The sequence below is a fragment of the Bicyclus anynana genome, chromosome 22 (assembly GCF_947172395.1).
Source record: "Bicyclus anynana chromosome 22, ilBicAnyn1.1, whole genome shotgun sequence".
Taxonomy (NCBI): Eukaryota; Metazoa; Arthropoda; class Insecta; order Lepidoptera; family Nymphalidae; genus Bicyclus; species Bicyclus anynana.
This window is the reverse complement of record NC_069104.1, coordinates 8,278,119-8,300,777: the sequence shown is the minus strand read 5'-3', so window position 1 is coordinate 8,300,777 and position 22,659 is coordinate 8,278,119. Positions and strand designations below refer to the sequence as shown.

The 22,659-nt window shown below is 33.8% G+C and overlaps 2 protein-coding genes and 2 long non-coding RNA genes across 5 annotated transcripts; 1 reads left to right on the top strand and 3 right to left on the bottom strand.

Annotated features, from left to right (window-relative positions):
• The first annotated feature begins 163 nt into the window (after positions 1 to 163).
• Positions 164 to 10,834, top strand: LOC112055488 (putative riboflavin kinase). The gene is made up of 3 exons (XM_024095624.2): positions 164 to 305; positions 7,735 to 7,886; positions 10,341 to 10,834. Exons 1-3 carry the CDS (start codon positions 224 to 226, stop codon positions 10,548 to 10,550), a joined length of 444 nt encoding a protein of 147 aa, XP_023951392.2. The 5' UTR covers positions 164 to 223; the 3' UTR covers positions 10,551 to 10,834.
• A 481-nt stretch (positions 10,835 to 11,315) lies between these two features.
• Positions 11,316 to 14,136, bottom strand: LOC112055487 (40S ribosomal protein S27). Of its 2 annotated transcripts, none has more exons than XM_024095622.2 (3): positions 13,982 to 14,136; positions 13,415 to 13,634; positions 11,316 to 11,491 (listed from the first exon to the last, which is right to left on the bottom strand). In XM_024095622.2, the coding sequence occupies exons 1-3, from the start codon at positions 13,985 to 13,987 to the stop codon at positions 11,463 to 11,465; spliced, it is 255 nt and encodes an 84-aa protein (XP_023951390.1). In that variant the 5' UTR covers positions 13,988 to 14,136; the 3' UTR covers positions 11,316 to 11,462. The 2 variants fall into 2 exon arrangements, with proteins under 2 accessions (XP_023951390.1, XP_023951388.1); XM_024095620.2 differs by lacking the exon at positions 13,982 to 14,136 and adding an exon at positions 13,816 to 13,935.
• A 2,327-nt stretch (positions 14,137 to 16,463) lies between these two features.
• On the bottom strand, positions 16,464 to 17,804 carry LOC128199342 (uncharacterized). The gene is made up of 2 exons (XR_008251991.1): positions 17,535 to 17,804; positions 16,464 to 16,676 (listed from the first exon to the last, which is right to left on the bottom strand). It is a non-coding gene; the product is annotated as an uncharacterized LOC128199342 (long non-coding RNA).
• Positions 17,805 to 20,301: 2,497 nt separating this feature from the next.
• On the bottom strand, positions 20,302 to 22,659 carry LOC128199338 (uncharacterized). Its single transcript, XR_008251988.1, has 2 exons — positions 21,241 to 22,659; positions 20,302 to 20,890 (listed from the first exon to the last, which is right to left on the bottom strand). It is a non-coding gene; the product is annotated as an uncharacterized LOC128199338 (long non-coding RNA).

The following is a 22,659-nucleotide window of genomic DNA, read 5'->3' as shown; positions in this document are numbered from 1 at the left end:
TTGACAATTCAGAATTGACTTTAGGTTTTTAAAATCTTTAATCTGTGATTCAGTTTGTCGCTGTTATTTGAGTAGGAATGTTGAAAATTATTTTTTCATCACTTAAAAAAATATTTTTCGTGTAAACCCTTAATTTGTTGGAATAAGTTTTATAAAATTATATATATTATTTCATTACCTGAATAAAAATTAGTTCTTACAAATAATAAAAATTAAATTAGCTATGTCTTATTTGCCTTTATTTTTAAAAGGTGAAGTTGTAAAAGGATTCGGAAGAGGATCAAAGGATTTAGGGTGTCCTACAGGTAAATCCTTATTTTTTCATGATTTTATGACAAAAATTTGTTCAACTTTTACTTTACTACACTTTTTTTCAGTAAGCAATAAACATAATTATTATATTCATTCTAATGCATTCATAACTGTTTAAATACATCCTAAAGTTTCTCCTAAATTAAATTAATGAGTATTTTGTTCATAGACCTATTAGCTATTAATTAATCAAAGGTTTTTGTGGGAATATAATAATTAGGATGTCATAAAAAAAGAAAATGTCTTACTTAATGTGTATCTATTATACCATTATAATTAATTTATAGCTATCATAAATATTATAAATATAATATAAATAAATCTTTAGTTATTAACTTCCATTCATTTATTTAGTCCATAAATTCAATAATGTTTTTTTATAAAATACAGAGTATGTATGTCTACCCGTGCTAATGACTCCAAGTAACGACCCCATATCCACCGATTCAAAAGTAATCACCATCTGTATTATTGATGAAACAGTACAACAACTATTGAGCATTTCACATAAACTCTTGAGTAATGTCCAAATTTTTGAATAAAGGAATAAATATTCCTTTAAAGCTTGCTAATTTACACAGTTGTGGGTTTATTGGTTACATTCTTGTTGGGAATGGAGAGACCTGATTATCTTTCATTGAATAATTATGGTTTGCCCTTCAAATACTTTACTGACGTCATCCAGACATATATTTTTATAGTAATAGTTGGCAGTTACCTTTAGATAGATCAAGATGGCATAATATCCTTGGGGCAAAAATCAGAAAAGGAGTAGGACTCACGGACGAGAAGAACTTTACAGTAGTAGAGAGTTTTAATATCCACTATATACATAGTAGTATCCATTGTGTAGTAGAGAGAAAACCACTACGAAGATTACGAAGGACTTGTGACCAATTGGTGTAGTGTTAAGGACATCCATCCATCCAGGAGCACCTTGCATCCAACCAAAAAGTGCCTTGCTGTACCTTTTGCCTCACAAGATTTGGCAGTGGCTTTTCCCCATCACACTAAGTTACTCTGATCTGGGAGAGTCATTTGAAAGGCAAAGATTTTAATAAGGCAGAACACTACCAATGCTCACAAAATATATCTGCATTGCCCCAAATACATTAAAAGCACTACTAGCTATGTAGCAGTGCTTGCCTAAATGATTTCAATTACAAAAGCTGTAATACTCTACTATCAAATATAATAGTTTAATATCTGCCATCCAATGATTACATTGCTATATTACCTACATGGATTTTATGATAACAACCATTCCTAAATTTTAATACCAGTACTTAATTCTGTATTTGTCCTGTTTATGCTATCATACAAGTAAAAAGTTTAAAATTACTATGGTAGCATTGCTTACTTTGTAGTGAAATAACTAAGGAAGGAATGTTTTTATTAATATCACACTAATACCTTTTATTATAAACGCGAAGTTTTTTATGCTGCTACTAATTAGAAACTCATTCGAGGCTCTTGGTCATGAGCTTGTTCACATGCTAGGCATAAACCAAACTATATTTTGTAACAATGTTAAACTGTACCTATACATCCTCTTGAATAACTCCTGATGGTAAACCACATAAAAATTCGTTGCGTAATTTAAAATATCTCTAAAGATAAGTATAGACAGCGGTAAGCGAATAACTTCTTTGGAATAAATTATGGAAAACATTCACGGAGGTTTTAATTCTGAAATATGTATGTTACATGGTAGATACTAGGTAGTTTAATATTAAAGAACATATTTGTGTAAATATTAACATTTGAATGTTTGTTCAATGTGTCTGGCTTATTTCACAACTTTAAGGTCGCTGCATACGGAACGCGTTTTCGGCGTCGACGAGATGATTTGTGTAATTTCTTTTTTTTGGTGATGTTAAATTTAAATGTCGCAGGCGCGTGGTTAAGTTACCAGCTAATTGAACGGCTAGCCCATTTACTAAATTAAGACAAAAAAATATTAACAAAATTTGACATTTGGCTAGGGTGACCATGAGTTCACAAATTATGACATATCTGAAAATAGGACTATAAATAATTTTCGTTGGTTAATGAAATCAATACAATTAGCCACTTTTGTTCGCCTCAGTTTCGATAATGACATATCTATAATAGTATAAGATCATTGCCTAAGCGTCCAATCCAATAGCTGGCTAATATGACTGCGACATAAATAACTTTGCCGTCCCATTCGTAACCCTGTGACGTACGTTTACGCTTTCGTAAGTTGTATTTCGTATGAAACATTGACATTTTCAAAACTTGTCGTCTTGTCTCGTCCGTGATAAAACACGTTACGTATGAAGTGAGCTTTATAGTACATTGTAGGCGTAGCTAATTATTTACGTACTACATTGATAGGCTTGGGATTCTGCAAATCATTTCTTAACTCTGATTCTGCAGTAAGTGTGTTATGAGTATTATGATAACTGATTTCGTCATGTACATTTTTATATAATGTTTAAACACACCCAGATACTGGAAAACACCCATCACCCATACTTATCACACATTTTTTGATTTTTCCTTGTGGAAATGGGACCCACGGCCATGGTTTTTTGTATTCTTTACAAGTTAGCTCTACAATCTCACCTGTGGATACAGAATTTAGAGACATTATCCACTGTGACATGCAGCGTTCAATTAATAATTTTCATATTAAACCTGCCAATCCGCAATGGAGCAACGTGGTGGGTCTGACCTCCATACTTCTTCATAAAGGACGCCTGGCTCTGGAGTGTACCTTTAAAATATTGATGATGATGGTACATTTACCTGTTCATATAGATATATGTACATTTGTAACCTTAAATGTTAATTTATATGTGTTCCAAGTAATTCCTACTTCGCACACTTTGAGATTATTTTGCGTTATCATTAATCCATTTTGTCGTTTATCAGCGTGTCTATCTTGTGTTTCAAAATTATTTATAGCTACCATAACTTGTGGTAAATGGTTTTAAATGTCTACAAGTGTCGATAAGAGAATATAGGTCTACTTTATGTTATCTCCTAATCATTAATTAACTTTTCAAATTAGTGCTTGTCTATCATGTTAGCTGTAGAATCTGTATTCATTAGACTATCGAGTAACTTTGCATATTGAAACATTTTGAAAATGTTGAAATGGGATAAATAAATGGGAGAAATAAAATAAAACTTTAAAGAATTTGAATTTAAATTAATTGTCTTTTAATTTCGACCGTTAAGTAGTATAAAATCCTCCGCGATTTATACAACCTTTGATGTAAAGGCACCGCCAAACTTCTAGTTCACTCTGAAATTGCAACATACCAAACTGCGCAGCCCCGCTCAGATGTTTTGGTTTAGCCATACACCAGTAGATACTCGTGTCCAGAGTGGATTTCGCTTTGATAACCATTTTTAGGCCGGACTATCATCTGATATTTTTTATCTCTTGGGAACAATACTTTTCAAATACACTATTTCCTTATATGTACCTACTTCTGATTTTGACAACGTATTTCTTTCTGTTAAAGTTAAAAAAACTTCCCATTTCTTATATTAAGTTTAATATTTATATTATTCGGTTCTTTACTGTAGACTTATTACTTAATTAATTAATTACTTTTATTTATTATGTATTTGTATATTTTAAATGGGTTTTTAGCCTGAAATAAAGACATATTATTATTATTATTATTATTATTATTAGTAAGGATAAGTTAACAAAGCTTTGGTTGTTTTTGTGTTATTATTACTTACCTACCTGATTATGAAAAGTTCGGTACTTTATCTTTTATATCAAAAATATTTACAAGCAATAAAACACATTCTAATACTGATTGATAAGATTTTAATTAGTAAATTACCTATCTGTTTAGTTTTTATCGGACAACTCCTTTTATTTACCTTCATATACTTCTTATGTTTTGTGTTTCAAAGATGCAGATAGGTATAATCAAGTTATGTAGAGACATCTAAGTTAGGCAGGTAAATAAAACTTTGCTTGGGCAGCGGGTGACGTTGGTGCTTTGTTTCGTCGGTTTATCGCGGAAAAAGAACAAAATTAATCAATTAATCGCTTTTTATGATGCACTTCCACAAAGTAGCGCTTACCTCTACTTTATACCTGTTTTTATTTTATAAGAGTTTTGCCGAAACAAAACCCACCTACGTGCGCCAATAAGTGCCCCATATTGAACCCCAAACATTTTGAATGAAAATCTCCTCATATTACCTCACCACGACTCATTATACATACATACGTAAAATACATATGTAAGTATTAAAATTAATGTGTGTAATCCACATATCTGGAATTAGGTTAGTAAGACAATTAGGAGTTTATCGACAGTAAATGACTCTGTCTCTTATACCTACCTCCGTACTCGTAATTCGCAAATGATCAAGCGTGTTCTCGTTTCAATTGGTTTGATTGTGAGGCACAGCAGTTGTATTAACATGAATGATCGCCTGATACCGACGTCTACCTAGTTATCTTTAACGACGCTTTGTCGGTATTTAACTCAGCTGAGCTATCCGCTAACTTTGTTTGTCCCTTTGAGAAGAGAATGAAAGCCTCCAAAAGACGTTTGACATATGATTTTGCATAGTGACTAAGATAACATAAGTGACTAAGATTTAAAGACCATGCTTTTCATAATAAAATTCATAATAAAAAACCAAAGAATTCTATCTAAAAACACCAAAGAATCTGTAGATCATACGGAAAAGCAACCTTACGAAATAATACTCGGTACTTATCTTAATGTACCCGTAAACTCCAAAGAAATACTCGTACTTGTATCTTATCGCGGCCAGAATTACAACATAATGACATAATAAACTGGTTATCAAAAGAATTTTTCGACTCTAGTACTTAATATACAACTGCAGAGATACCATTACGCTATATTTACATTCTTGCTAGGGCGATCTTTTATAAATTTATACAAAACTAAAAAGTAATTAATTAAAAATCGTAAAAATAAATGTACTTTATTATTTTAACCTGTTGATAATCATACGGTATACTTACTAATATATTTACATGTCGCTGCCATCTAGTATAGTAAGCTTATTAGACGCATAAGTAACTGGCTTTACGGTTCTGGGTTCTAGCTTGGTTCACACGATACTGACACGTCGCAGATTGACATAGCAAACATTTTAATTTTAGACGTTTAGAATAAGCACATACTTATATGTGGCTTGCTCATTCAAGACCGCCCTCACGAGCATACGGCTCGCTTTACAAAAACACTGTAAGAGTAGGTCAGACAAAACTGCGTGGAATAGTGGAGCCCAGATTTTGAATTCTATAGAATTCTTAAGTAATAGTTGTGTTATAATTTGTTAACTCATAGTAAATATCAAAAATTCATGGCTGGGCGCAAGCCGTCTTGCCGACTGCTGACAAGCCGACTGGGTAGGCGTCCACTGTTCCGCATCGTACGTATCGGCCGCAACGCATCAAACAGATGTTTAATTGTACAATAGATAAAATCCGTACAATGCGGATCAGTAGACGCACTAGTTTTATCCGTTAGATGCGATGCGTCCGATGCTGATCTTTGGAATACATTCCTGTCATTCAGCTACCTTACCTAGTTGAGTTTAAAACTTTATAGTTAGCTCTCAGAGATTAACTTGTTGCATTTGAGCGATTTAATTGAAAGCGGGCGTTTGATGAACGGCTTGGGTGTTCTATTCGCTAGCTTTAACCCATCTGGGTACGACATACATAGAATGTATTTAATTTACTTACCTTTTAAAGCTCTTTATTTTAATACTCAACTCGTCTTAGAAAAACTAACACAATGCATTAGATCTCCCTTGGATTTTATAAAGAATTTTATGCGCTAGCCTTGCGCTATCAAAACGAATTTAATGACGTTTCATTTATCAAAATCGGTTCGACCGGTTACTAATGGACATATACCTAGTCCTACGTTTAGATCAAACACAAACTTTCCATTTGGGCAACAGTATAGGTAAAAAGTAGCAAGGATTTAAAAATAATTCTCTAATAGATCCTTATTATTTTATTATACTTAGTCTGGACATAAATACTGTGACAATTAAAAATGTAGAAAATATTACATTTGAATTTGGAATCTGACGTTTTATATGATTTATCATTAGGTATTTTAAGGTTTTATTAATTTAAAATACTTTCCTGATATTGTTTTCAGGATATAGATCTATCTATATCCTGAAAACAATAACTTTTTAGTTGTTACCCTACCGGAAGTAGACATGAAGTGCTTATCACTCGCTTGATACCTATTCCGGTAGGCGACTATTTAGCCAACTTCAATTATGAGCTTTTGTCATCGATTTGTATCGTATACCTACGTATAAACGTATACGTTTGTATTTCCGGAGCTATCTCAAAATTATGAGATATCCCATTTTCATAGCAATTTCTTTTATAAATGCATATTATTTCAGGGATAGTTTTAATATTTAACTCATTAATTAATTATTAAAATTAATAATTATAAAAAAATTAAAAGGCGTTTACTTTTTCCTTGGAAAAATTATGCAGATTTATCTTTGGCAGTCTGATAATTTGACTGCGTCCGTTGCGCAGTGGTATGAGCGGTGGATTTACAAAAGGGAGGTCCTAGGTTCGATCCCCGGCTGGGCCGATTGAAGTTTTCTTAATTGGTCCAGGTCTGGCTGGTGGGTGATGGTGTTAGGCTTCGGCCGTGGCTAGTTATCACCCTACCGACAAAGACGTACCGCCAAGCGATTAAGCGTTCCGGTACGATGTCATACAGAAACCGAAAGGGGTGTTGATTTTCATCCTCCCGTACAACAACGTAACAACGTAGCCCGCTTCCATGTTAGATTGCATAATCGAGGACTAACTTGTAAAGAAAAAGAAATCTAATCATTTTGACAATGAATAATGTTAAGTATTTTTAAATGTTAGCCTTTAGTTTTAGTTCGTTAGTTAGTTAGTTAGTTAGTATTCTCCGTTGAAAACAAAAAAATACTCGTGAAAGAATTATTTCGGTACGTTAATTAATTCCCGAGAATAGATATAGAATTTTAAAGTGAGCGCGCGTTTAACGCCGTGACGTCATCAAACAACATTTGCTCGCCCGTTATAGGCAATTTTGTATATCTGCCTTACCTACTGACGAACCAATGGTTAGAATTGAAAATTCTTTTTGTGTTGTTACGTTTAACGAGGAAGGCTACAAGCTATATAACATTACGCTACGACCAATAGGAGCAAAGCACCGATCAAAAATGTGGCCAAAACTGGGAAAATAATGTTCGGTCGTCGCCGTCGGTTAGTCTTCCTAATAACTACTAACTATAATACCTCACTGCCTTTCATCTTTGTTTATTAAAATACTTCGTGACGGCAGATTTTAACCTGGCTCCGTCTTCATAGCTTGTTATAGTCGCGTAACTAACTGTTCATATAATTTCTTCTTACAGCGAACTATTCGCGCGAAGTTGTCCAAGCGTTACCGCAAGACATGAAACCAGGAGTTTACTACGGCTGGGCCAAGGTCAACTCGACGCCCGTGCAGAAGATGGTTGCGAATGTAGGCTGGTGTCCCTTCTATCAAAATAAGGAAATGACTGTGGTACGTATTGCTTAGCAACTTCGTTCGTATCACTCCCGATGGTCCGCGCGGGCCGGGGGGCGTGTAGCGATGAAAGAAAAACCCACGACTGATGCGCCTCACTTCCCCGCACGCAAGATTTCACACCCGCGTAGTCTTTCCCCCCGTCGCCCGCATATTATGGGAGTGTCATCAACGAACTTGCCAGACTATAATGGTCTCGGGTAGGGTAGGTAGTTGCCAAGGTTTTTTTTTTCACATAAATATAGTTTTTTCAGATTTAGCAACAAAAAATATAGTATTTTATGGAATAACCAAAAATCAACATTTACTTGAAAAAAAAACAATATTTATTTACTCTTGTTGCATTTTCCAAAATTTATTTGTCTGAATTAAGAGTGACGGCTTTTTCACATCTGATTTTAAAATTTTTGAAAACCAAATCCAATTTTTTTTAATTGTTTGCTTAATGTTTGGAACTCAGTAATATAGACAAGTTCGGATAGGCTATCACTTTTTTTTTTACTAAGTATATATTTCTTCAACAGTATTTAGTAAGCAGACCCGAAAGTACAATATTATACATTTAACATTATAGTAGGGTTGGCAACACTAGTCTCGGGTAATGTTACTTCGCGTAATGTTTGGACGGAGTGATGTTTGATATCTCGGAGTGATGTGTAATGTAATGGTACGCGTTCGAGTGATATCTCATTGGTAATATTACGTGCATTACTTACACGTCTCTCAGGATGTAGTGATAAGATGACATACCAAGCGAACTTGTGCGTTGTAAATAAAGGAGCATTATACTGCAGACACACACGCAGTTTATAACAACACGTGTCAACGGACTTTCCTAGGGCCTTAGCCATGTGGCACGTCGATTCTCTTTCTACAATCGCTAATGCTTCGACAACCAACAAAATGTATGGGAATGGCAGATCCGATCGACAACTTGATCACGTGACCTGTCGATAGTGAATGTCATTCCCATTTTTTAATTTTCGAAGCCACTTGGCTACAGGCTCTGAATTGGTTAACTATACCTGCCCCAAATTCTATTATTATTATTATAGCCATAGGTTAAAACATGAAGCATGGACTGACTTTTCAGCTGACTTTGGATGACTTTGGATGACTTTTCAGCTATTATAAAATTACGTAGGCCTAACTTTATAAAGCGCCGATTAGACTACACGATAATTAGGTCACCAATTTAGGACCCTAATTAGTACTCTCAAATGGTATTCTATGTAACCGCCTAATTGAAGAAATTATACTTTACTAAGCTGCCCTATTTATATTGTAGCCTAATCCGCCTATTTATATTTCTAGCCTAGCCTAGTCATCAAAGTATAGGAAAGGGTTGAACAGCTAAGACCCAACCCAACTCCAATGTGGGTTGGCGAGCAGTAAAATTAATATGTTAGATTATTGAGGATATTTTTTATCATAGAAAGAGAATGGTTTTCGTATTTTATTCAGGTTTTTTACCAATATTAGATTTATAGTACCTAATAATGACAAAAGTAATGGACTTTGTATGTTGTATGAGTTCCAAGGGATTAACTCGATGGAGGCAATCCGATTAAAGGTTCAAACTTGAATCATACGAGTACAACTAAAAACGTAAAAAAATAACAGTCTTTTGTATATTATTACACGCATTAGCGACTTTTCTCTTTCAGTGTACATTCAGATATTATGTAGGTAATTATCCTGCAAATTCTGTAATATTATACTTTGCTATTTGTCGACGGCAGGCGATATCAATAAAATAAAAAATGAATCTTAAATCTTCCTAGGCGCAACCGATTTCACTAATTCTTTTTTTAGAATACTCCTAAAATTAGGAGGATGGTTCTTACGGAGTTTTTCTTACGAGTTGGGCCTAGGGGTAGGGTAGAGGTAGGGTAGGGTAGGGATAGGGAATAAGTGCAAATAAGTCTTGACCGAGTCCGCTAGTTGACTATATTACTGGTGTAGTGGTCACTAGTTGACAGAGCCCTGCATATGAGAAAAGAAGATGCGTTTTGTAAGAGTACTAGGGACTTCAACAACATACGGATGAAAACCACAGTGTCTTTCAAATTTTGAAGTTCCAAGGATTTTCAAAAAGTAATAATGAAGTCCTCATTGATAATGAGGACTTCATTATCATCTTATTTTAACGGCCCACACGGCCAGGCGTCTTTCCTTATAGGAGAGGGGATATGGAGCTTAGGCCCACCATGCTGCTTTAATGCAGGTTGGCGGGTTTAAGGTTTTCATTATAGACTACATCAGATGTACATAGTGACCGGGACCAACAACTTAATATGCTGTTCAAAGACAGGGCTATAACACAATCAACTTCTCAACTCTGGGTTGTGATTTAATTGAAAATTCCTTTGAACAAAGAAAAACTCAGAATGAGACAGTTAGTTAATAATGAAGTACCTACATGCTAATAACAAATATTAAATTTTTCAGGAAACCCATGTGATGCATGACTATGGAAAGGATTTCTATGGATCGAATTTGAAAATATGTCTGATTGGATACTTGAGACCTGAAATGAATTTTAACTCCGTAGATTCTTTGATAGAAACCATCAAGAATGACATAAAAAATGCAGAAGAGCTTTTAGAAGCTCCTGAAGCGATAAAATTGAAAGAAAGTGATTATTTTATTGATCAATGATGATTGATCAGGTGTAGGTAAATTTAGATATGTTGATTTTTTGTTTAATGTTACCTTAATTATGATTTAAATGTATTTTATTTATATGAATGTTACAAATAGACAATAAAATATTTATTTTTTACTTAATGTAAATTGTGTACATGGAATATGAATGACATATAAACGAATTATGTATTATATTAGGTATAGTAATGGTAATTAATCAATAATTTGCTGCTTAATTCCACATTTTTGTGATATTTTTATACTGTACCAAATCATTATGTAAATAAAAATATATTTTACATGTTTTTAAAATTACTGTACAACTTATATATTTTTATCTGCCTACTTATAACCTCAAAAATGGTTAGTGATAAATCTAGAAGTACTAATATTATAAAGTTTGAAGAGTTTGTTTTTTTGTTTGGTTAACAGGCTCATCTCAGGAACTACTGGTCGGACTTGAAACATTCTTCCATTAGATAGCCCATTTATCGTGGAAGAATATAGGCTATATATTATCCCCGTATTCTTTCGGGAATGGGAACGGGTGAAACGGCGCGGCACCAGCTAGTTATTTTATACAACCATGGAAGTTTCAAACTCATCTAAAGCTGATTGAGTCTTTCCTTATAAAACAAAGGTTAATACAAAAAACCTAGTTTACTCCATTTCATTGAGGTTAGATTTATTAAATTTTTTTTTTAGGTTAGATCCTTAATCAACTGAACAATAAATATAAAACAAGAAAGGGTTTACTTTTAAATAAAACCACCTGAGTGTGGGTAAAGTTACCTTTTGAAAAAGCCTTTATTTGTAATGCTTTAACAAATTCCAATGAATAATAAAAATATTATCACTCATTTATATTGATATAATTGGAAATAAAATGCAAATCTTAAATTAGGGCTCTCTCTCCAGGTATCCTTAGTGTTGTTTTCTTCTAAATGAACATCCTGAAACAAAAACAATTGATTTATTAGTTATTTCCAACATTATACTAATATTATAAAGAGATGCTTTGTGAGAATGTAGGGGTAATCTCTGGATCTAATGAATCAATTTATAAAAATATTTTATCAATAGTAATAAATATATTGAGAGTCATACTAGCTCAGTGGATATGATCTATGCCTCTGATTCTAGAGGGTGTAGGTTTGAATCCCGTCATCTGCATGCACCTCCAGCTTTTGAATTATGTGCATTATAAGAAATTAAATATCACATGTCTCAAAAGGTGAAGGAAAAACATCACAATGAAACCTGAGAATTTGTTTAATTCTCTGCATGTGTGAAGTTTGCTAATCCACATTGGCCTAACCCTACTCATTCGGAGATTACTCAGCAGCAAGCCAAATATGGGTTCATAATAATGATGATGATGATGATACTATAATTTTTTCCTGTATTCCCAAGGGAAATAGGAATTGTGCTAGTACATCTGTGGGCTTGTTCTTCTTCTTTTAAAGAAAGAAGATCTGTGGGCTTATGATAGTCATATCTATAACTCAAGCTAGCATTCAGCAGTTGTCCGAGACTGGTTTTTGGATGTCCATCAGCTGATTGAGTTATGACAATAGTCCAGTGAGCGGGAATCAAACCAGGACCTTTCAATGAGTCTAACCCCTTTTACCATTGAGCTACTGAGGCATACATGGGAGCTAAAATAGCTAATTTAGTTCATTGTTGCAATGTCAATTGATTTTCAGAACCAACTGTATCTGAATTTGTGAAATAATTTTTAACAGGTCTTATAGATATTTCAGTTGCATTGCAAATCATGTCAGGTGTGATTTGCAATGTTTGAATATCATTTTGTATATGATCCTACTAATCCTACTAATATAATAAACATGAAAGTTTGTTTTGATGTTTGTTACTCTTTAATGCAGCTAATACTGAAGCGATTTGGCTGAAATTTAAAATGGAAATAGATTTTACTCTGGATTAACACATAGGCTTACTTTTTATCTAGAAAAAAAACCATGGTTTCCCGAGATTTGCGAAAACTGATGATTTTGATAATCTGAAAGTTTGTTACTCTTTCACACCTCTACTACTGAACCAAATTAGCTGAAATTTGGGAGGATTAGTGAAAAAGTAAATTTCAATAGGCGGTCCGCTAGTATTTAAATATTAGTGTTGGTCGATCCCCCACTAGGTGGATCAAGGACATCAAGTGAGTTGCAGGATACCACTGGATGCTGGTGGCTTGAGACTTGTGTTAGGAAGTCTATACAAGAGAGCCTATGTTCAGCAGTGGATGTTCATCGACTTTTAATGGTGATAATGATGAATTAAAAATTATAACTTTTTTTTTTCTTTTATCTACCACCTGTTTTAGCAGTACTTGAACAACAGAACACCAATATATTTGCAGATATTTGTTTATTATTTAATACCTTAAAAATTATCAGTGATTAGTCTCAAAAAGGTGTAATCACTAATGTAAGCCATAATGAGACATTTCATAATATTATTTACACCATTGCACAATAATACAATTGACATGTGCAATAAGCTTCCCTAACATTATGCAATTTCATATTTAATGAAATTTAATTTATTTGATTAATTCAAATAATACAACAATACATTTATTGATGAATTGTGACATAGTATTTTTGTGGGTCACCTAATCAGATTTGTTTACTACTTTATATAACACACTTTGCAATGTTATCAATTTATTATATACCAATATTTACATAATAAATAGAATTATTATGTAAATATTGGTATTTATAATTCGGAGATAAAATTAATGTGGACCTGCATAACCTACTTTGTAAACCTATTGAGCTATTTTACTTGGTAAACATTAATTTTTGCTAAGTTTACTAGCGAAAGCTTATTTATGCTGATTATTTAGTTGTTACCTTCAGTTAACCTGGCGCGACCACCAGTGGGCTGGCAGAGAATCGTCGAGCATCCTGCACATACAACAACTCTCTGAGCGTGACTGAATACGGTTGTGATTTTGTAACATCCTGGGCATTTCACATCCATGAAGTATGAGTTTGGATGTGGCACCAGCCTTTTGAGCTTGTGCTTCCTCCTCTCTGACGCGGGCGACGGGTGCAATAAGTCAATTGCGAGCTGAAACAAAACAGCGTGTTTAGGTTAACTCTCACGCCGTCACTTACCAGCTTGTGCATCAAATGTTTTGTATCACAATCACTACGTATATTGGGAGGGAATTATGTTTGAATCCAACGATAAACGATAGTAATGTTTATTGAATTAATTTGCCACAAGTTTAACTTTTGTGTCACATTACAAACGTCAAATAGTGCCATGTGTTTATCTTGATTTGTACGCAGTTACAGTTTTCGCTGGATGTTTGCACATTACTGATCAACTGTTTATTTATTTGTATACACATTAATCACTGAATTTTGATGCTGTATCAGTTTATTCGGAGCCAAATTTTTAATAATACACACCGGCATGGTTTCAGCTTCGATGCAGAACCGGAAAAGGAAAAGCGATTTATGAACCACAGACAAGACAGAAAGTTCATAAATAGTTTATTTTATAGACAATGCTGCCAGTTTAAAATTTCAGTATTTTGCCATTAAAAAAATCTATGGATAATCTGAGATCATGCATAAATGCCTTGGGAACGATTAAACTTTTTGTATTTACTGTTTAATTTGATAGTTTTCGGCTATATTTGAAGTGATTGTCAAACATTGTTTGCTCAAAAATTGTCAAACATGGGGCCTAATTGTGTAACGCAAACGATTGAATTTGACAGTTGAAATCGTACGTTTTTACTTGTCAAACGGCTATTTCGGATTGTGCAAGCCAATGGAAAGCCATCGGTTGGGCATAGTTAGTTCATTACGATTAGATCGTTATTTTTATACGAAGAGTGAATGATTTGATATGATTTGACAGTTATTTGCGATTGTCTTCGAATTGTGTAAAGTTTTATGTTCATGGCTTATGTCAAAAACTTACGATGGGTCTTGAGTCACCTTTGATCGTAAAACGGACAAATTGTGGATGTCCAAAATTCCAAAATAATTATTTATATTTTATTAAATATCTAAAATTAATATTTTTTTCCATTCTAAATCTCTCAATTCAGTCTCTCCGTCCACAGTTAGCATTTTTAGGACGAAACTTTGCGAAGTGTTTTGTTTGTAAACAATGAACTCTGTTAAAAAGAGTAATAAATAATATATTCTTTGCAATGAACCTATAAAGTCAAAACAATGAAGTTAATTGAGTGCTATTAATCGATTTATATAGGATGCTGAGACTTGGACTCTGAGAGAAAGTGAGAAACAGAATATACACGCTCTAGAAATGTGTTGAAGAAGAATGCTTGCATATCCTGGACACAGTCTCACTCCTCCAAGAACTGGGGATCAAACAGCATCTTTCTTCCAGCATCCAATGTCTTTTTACACATACTTTCTTTAGACGTACCAGAGAAAGAGACGACAAGTCCATAGAGCGACATAAACACACTACCTACGATATTTAATACCATACCATGTTTTAGATTTCTGCGACATCTTGCATGTTGTTGTATCCAATGTGTTGGGATCTGTGTTCCAGGGCTTATGTGTGTGGTTTAGTTAAGTTTGCTGGTTATTAAGCAAAAAGGAATCGAATTTCATTTTTAAAATTATGATTATGGCAAATGAACTCTTTTGTCATCGCTCATAGGTACATTTACATTTTCCATTGGTGCATGCTTACCCTAGGAATCCTAGGATTCTGAGCTACCGAATAGGAATAGGAAATAATAGTAGATAAGCCAATGGGTGGGAGTAGAATAGGATAGGAATAGGGAATGAGTCAAAGCGAAGCTTGTCTGTCTGCTATATTATCTTAGTACACAAACTACACTTACATTGAGACTAAATGTTGATGTGTGTATTTTATAATATGCTCAATATTAACAATTTTGCTTTACAGGATATTTGGAATATGCCCTATAACTGCAGACTCCAATATTGCAAAAAGCACCTGCAATACAGTGGAATAACATATTGGTGTGCTGAAGAAGATGGCAAAGGCTTTTAGCTGATAGGACATTTGTACTGATGACCCTGTTATCTGGTCAAATCATGTGTGTATTATCAAAATATTTGTATTTGTATATTTGATATTTGAAAATAAAAGAATACTTACTTCGCTGAGTTTGTTTTTTGTAGTCTTTTCCAAAACTAAAGCTTTTTTAACATTTTACTATTAATATTTTTTTTTACCATTACAATAATTAAATAAATTATTCAAAAAAGTGTAGTTGTAAAAAATACATTTATAATACCCCCTGCAGTTTCACCCACATAATTCCTGTTCCCGTGGGAAGGAATACATGGCCTATAATACTCAAATGTGGATTTTTATTGGTAAAATAATCTTCAACATTGGTTCAGTAGTTCCAGTGTTTACCCCTACAATCTCACAAACTGTATCTTTTTATTACAGTATCTTGACTACTAGTATTCTAAGAATTATGAAAATGAGGGTGAAATAGGGGTTGGAAGTTTATAAAAAAAAGATTTTTTTAAGTTTATTTATTATAATAATAATAAATACAGTAAACATAGACTTTCAGTTAGACATTTTTTAAACCCTGAAACCACAAAGCTTAAAAATAATCAAATATATACTTCTCATCCAAACAGTAGGCCTGTACAGTACTTGCAGACACTGTTTTGATGATTAGTATATTTTCTTAAATTAGAATATAAATCTGCTAAAGCCTAACTAGCTACTCCATAAAGGGGCCAGACAAGACACTGAGGGATCATGGATTCAGCCCTGCCCACTGTACTTGAAAACATATTGGCCATACTTAAATGTTAAAGCATGTTTATTTATAAATATGTTTTACCGTAAATAAATTATTACAGATGCTATCTTTCTAACAGCTAGCAGGATAGGTACAATGAAGTTACATACTAAATAATCAAATTTATTTTATAATTAACAAAAATGAGTAAGAATATAGATGGATGGCTGACATAGAGAGCTCCTGGAATTAGACACACACACACCACATAATTCTTAAGCTGGCTCAGCTAGTCAGTCTTGTTGTCAAAGCACTCATCTTCATGTCTCTGAGTCAATATCAGTGGTTCATCATAATGGTCTGTTCATAATAATCAATTTAGTCTGAAATTAAAAAAAAAATTAATATTTCATACTAAAAGTTAGATAGAATCTTTGAGAGGAAAACATTAGCAGTGGTGTCCTGGGTTTGATCCCTGGCTGGGCCGATTGAGGTTTTCTTAATTGGTCTAGGTCTGGCTGGTGGGAGGCTTCGGCCAGTTACCACCTTACTGGCAAAGACCTACCACTAAGCGATTTAGCATTCCGGTACGACGCCATGTAGAAACCAAAAGGGGTGTGGATTGTCTTACTACTCCTAACAAGTTAGCCCGTTACCATCTTAGATTACATCATCACTTACCATCAGGTGAGATTGTAGTCAAGGGCTAACTTGTAAAGAATAAAAAAAAAAACCTGCTCCAATGTGGATTGGTAGTTATGGTGTTAATATACCACTATCAGATGTTAATGATAATTACTGTTCCGAAGGTCTTGTGTTTGATCCCCGGCTGGACCAATTGAGACATACGGCCAAGCGATTTAGCATTCTGGTGTGATGACGTGTAGCAACTGAAAGGGTTGTGGATTTTCAGTTTAACTTGTAAAGAATAAAAAATGAAATAAAACAGTAACATTTTGCTCTCAGTAGAGGATTTTGAATGATATATTTAAATGCCTAGATAAACTAACTCTGCAAACCCATTGTAATTATGACACTGTTGTTGGCTGGTGAAGGAATAAAACACCCTAAAGAGCTATAGAACTATTCAAATCCTTTAATAATAAGTCTGTTTGTGAAGTCACTCATCACACACTTAGGTAAACCTATGTATATTAGTGCCGATTCATACGAGACTTAGAGATTAACACTGGGATAAAAATAACATGCGGACTTTTCTAAGAGACAGAGGAAATGCCCACCCTCTCCTTTTGCGCAGCCCGGATGTGCTAAATACTTCCCAACAAAGAAATTACTGCTATAACTAGTGCAGGGACATGTAGTAGACAGCAGCGCGATCACTTATTAATCGGGCATTGTTGATTGTTCTTCAGTTGGCTAACTGTAAGTTAACCACTTGTAGTTACGCTAACCACCTTAGCCCTGCCTTGCCTGAGTTAAGGGTTGTTTTAATGAGAAACTTCTTAAGAAATGGACATCGACAAAATTATATAGAGGTAGTTTTCTTTTCTGTTTACTTTTATATTTTTGATTAACAATAACACAAACGAAGTAAACTTTGCTCCTAAGATCAATATAATTTAGTAAAACTTTGCTCAATTTCTAAATTCTCTTTAAAACCTGAAAAATAAAAATTTTGTTTTGTTTTGATAAATTAAAAAATAAAATTTCTAATCCACAGGTTATTAATATGCTATGTTTCACCACAGACTAATAGGATACCCCGTTATTTTGACACTAGCCTACACAGACAACAGAGAGATTACCAAATAGTCCAAATAGCCCTTGGTTAAATTCGTTAATTGCGTTTTGTTACTTGAGTTGCATGTACCATTTTCTCACGCTATTTTCTTCAATAGTAGATATTTTTCGTGAAATTTAATGCTTCTTTAATGTTTTAAACAAAAGACATAAAATTTTGTTAAAATATATGCATTATTATGGAGTTTGACTTAAATTTGATAATATTATTAACGATAGTTTCACTATCGTTTTGCATAAACAATACGCAATCTTCATGAATGATTTCAGTTCATCGTTCACCATCCGGTCTTCATATAATGAACTGATTTAGACAATACCAATGTAAAGTTACGATTGATCGTTGATCGTAGCCGATCGTATAAACTTTACGATCAATGAACTCCGTTAGACAATTAGGCCCATGGGCCTAATTGTCTAACGCAAACGATTGAATTTGACAATTGAAATCGTACGTTTTTACTTGTCAAACGGCTATTTCGGATTGTGTAAGCCAATGGAAAGCCATCGGTTGGGCATAGTTAGTTCATTACGATTAGATCGTTATTTTTATACGAAGAGTGAATGATTTGTTAAGATTTGACAGTTATTTGCGATTGTCTTCGAATTGTGTAAAGTTTTATGGTCATGGCTTATGTCAAAAACTTACGATGGGTCTTGAGTCACCTTTGATCGTAAAACGGACAAATTGTGGATGTCCAAAATTCCAAAATAATAATTTATATTTTGTTAAATATCTAAAATTAATATTTTTTTCCATTCTAAATCTCTCAATTCAGTCTCCCCGTCCACAGTTAGCATTTTTAGAACGAAACTTTGCGAAGTGTTTTGTTTGTAAACAATGAACTCTGTTAAAAAGAGTAATAAATAATATATTCTTTGCAATGAACCTATAAAGTCAAAACAATGAAGTTAATTGAGTGCTATTAATCGATCTATATAGGATGCTGAGACTTGGACTCTGAGAGAAAGTGAGAAAAAGAATATACACGCTCTAGAAATATGACACAGTCTCACTCCTCCAAGAACTGGGGATCAAACAGCATCTTTCTTCCAGCATCCAATGTCTTCTTACACCCACTTTCTTTGGACGTACCAGAGAAAGAGACGATAAGTCCATAGAGCGACATAAACTCAATACCTACGATATTTAATACCATACCATGTTTTAGATTTCTGCGACATCTTGCATGTTGTTGTATCCAATGTGTTGGGATCTGTGTTCCAGGGCTTATGTGTGTGGTTTAGTTAAGTTTGCTGGTTATTAAGCAAAAAGGAATCGAATTTCATTTTTAAAATTATGATTATGGCGAACGAACTCTTTCGTCATCGCTCATAGGTACATTTACATTTTCCATTGGTGCATGCCCACCCTAGGAATCCTAGGATTCTGAGCTACCGAATCTGAAGCTAGGAATAGGAAATAATAGTAGATAAGCCAATGGGTGGGATTAGAATAGGATAGGAATAGGGAATGAGTCAAAGCGAAGCTTGTCTGTCTGCTATATTATCTTAGTACACAAACTACACTTACATTGAGACTAAATGTTGATGTGTGTATTTTATAGTATGCTCAATATTAACAATTTTACTTTACAGGATATTTGGAATATGCCCTATAACTGCAGACTCCAATATTACAAAAAGCACCTGCAATACAATAGAATAACATATTGGTGTGCTGAAGAAAAAATGGCAAAGGCTTTTAGCTGATAGGACATGTACTGATGACCCTGTTATCTGGTCAAATCATAAATGTGTGTGTATTATCAAAATATTTGCATAGATTGTGAAATGCTGATGATATTTGATTTGGTCTTTGATATTTGAAAATAAAAGAATACTTACTTCGCTGAGTTTGTTTTTTGTAGTCTTTTCCAAAACTAAAGCTTTCAGTTTAACATTTTACTATTAATATTTTTTTTTACCATTACAATAATTAAATAAATTATTCAAAAAAGTGTAGTTGTAAAAAATACATTTATAATACCTGTGTATGTTCACCCCCCTGCAGTTTCACCCACATAATTCCTGTTCCCGTGGGAAGGAATACATGGCCTATAATACTCAAATGTGGATTTTTATTGGTAAAATAATCTTCAACACTGGTTCAGTAGGTCCAGTGTTTACCCCTACAATCTCACAAACTGTATCTTTTTATTACAGTATCTTGACTACTAGTATTCTAAGAATTATGAAAATGACACCTCTGAGGGTGAAATAGGGGTTGGAAGTTTATAAAAAAAAGATTTTTTAAGTTTATTTATTATAATAATAATAAATACAGTAAACATAGACTTTCAGTTAGACATTTTTTAAACCCTGAAACCACAAAGCTTAAAAATAATCAAATATATACTTCTCATCCAAACAGTCAGCCTGTACAGTACTTGCAGACACTGTTTTGATGATTAGTATATTTTCTTAAATCAGAAAAACGAGTCATCATCATGGATCAGTCATCAATCATGGATTCAGCCCTGCCCTATGTACTTGACAACATATTGGCCATACTTAAATGTTAAAGCATGTTTATTTTTAAATATGTTTTACCGTAAATAAATTATTACAGATGCTATCTTTCTAACAGCTAGCAGGATAGGTACAATGAAGTTACACACTAAATAATCAAATTTATTTTATAATTAACAAAAATGAGTAAGAATATAGATGGATGGCTGACATAGAGAGCTCCTGGAATTAGACACACACACACACCACATAATTCTTAAGCTGGCTCAGCTAGTCAGTCTTGTTGTCAAAGCACTCATCTTCATGTCTCTGAGTCAATATCAGTGGTTCATCATAATGGTCTGTTCATAATAATCAATTTAGTCTGAAATTAAAAAAAAAATTAATCTTTCATACTAAAAGTTAGATAGAATCTTTGAGAGGAAAACATTAGCAGTGGTGTCCTGGGTTTGATCCCTGGCTGGGCCGATTGAGGTTTTCTCAATTGGTCTAGGTCTGGCTGGTGGGAGGCTTCGGCCAGTTACCACCTTACTGGCAAAGACCTACCACTAAGCAATTTAGCATTCCGGTACGATGCCATGTAGAAACCAAAAGGGGTGTGGATTGTCTTACTACTCCTAACAAGTTAGCCCGTTACCATCATAGATTACATCATCACTTACCATCAGGTGAGATTGTAGTCAAGGGCTAACTTGTAAAGAATAAAAAAAAAACCTGCTCCAATGTGGATTGGTAGTTATGGTGTTAATATACCACTATCAGATGTTAATGATAATTAATGTTCCGAAGTTTTGTTTGATCCCCGGCTGGACCAATTGAGACTTACGGCCAAGCAATTTAGCATTCCGGTGTGATGACGTGTAGCAACTGAAAGGGTTGTGGATTTTCAGTTTAAATTGTAAAGAATAAAAAATAAAATATAACAGTAACATTTTGCTCTCAGTAGAAGATTTTGAATGGTATATCTAAATGCCTAGATAAACTAACTCTGCGAACCCATTGTAATTATGACACTGTTGTTGGCTGGTGAAGGAATAAAACACCCTAAAGAGCTAGAGAACTTTTCAAATCCTTTAATAATAAGTCTGTTTGTGAAGTCACTAATCACACACTTAGGTAAACCTATGTATATTAGTGCCGATTCATACGAGACTTAGAGATTAACACTGGGATAAAAATAACATGCGGACTTTTCTAAGAGACAGAGGAAATGCCCACTCTCTCCTTTTGCGCAGCCCGGATGTGCTAAATACTTCCAAACAAAGAAATTACTGCTATAACTAGTGCAGGGACAAGCAGCAAGTAGTAGACAAGCAGCGCGATCACTTATTAATCGGGCATTGTTGATTGTTCTTCAGTTGGCTAACTGTAAGTTAACCACTTGTAGTTACGCTAACCACCTTAGCCCTGCCTTGCCTGAGTTAAGGGTTGTTTTAATGAGAAACTTCTTAAGAAATGGACATCGACAAAATTAGATAGAGGTAGTTTTTCTTTTTTGTTTACTTTTATATTTTTGATTAACAATAACACAAACGAAGTAAACTTTGCTCCTAAGATCACTACAATTTAGTAAAACTTTGCTCAATTTCTAAATTCTCTTTAAAACCTGAAAAATAAAAACTTTGTTTTGTTTATAAAATTTAAATTTCTAATCCACAGGTTATTAATATGCTATGTTTCACCACAGACTAATAGGATACCCCGTTATTTTGACACTAGCCTACACAGACAACAGGGAGATTACCAAATAGTCCAAATAGCCCTTGGTTAAATTCGTTAATTGCGTTTTGTTACTTGAGTTGCATGTACCATTTTCTCACGCTATTGTCTTCAATAGTAGATATTTGTCGTGAAATTTAATGCTTCTTTAATGTTTTAAACAAAAGACATAAAACTTTGTTAAAATATATGCATTATTATGGAGTTTGACTTAAATTTGATAATATTATTAACGATAGTTTCACTATCGTTTTGCATAAACAATACGCAATCTTCATGAATGATTTCAGTTCATCGTTCACCATCCGGTCTTCATATAATGAACTAAATTAGACAATACCAATGTAAAGTTACGATTGATCGTTGATCGTAGCCGATCGTATGAACTTTACGATCAATGAAGTCCGTTAGACA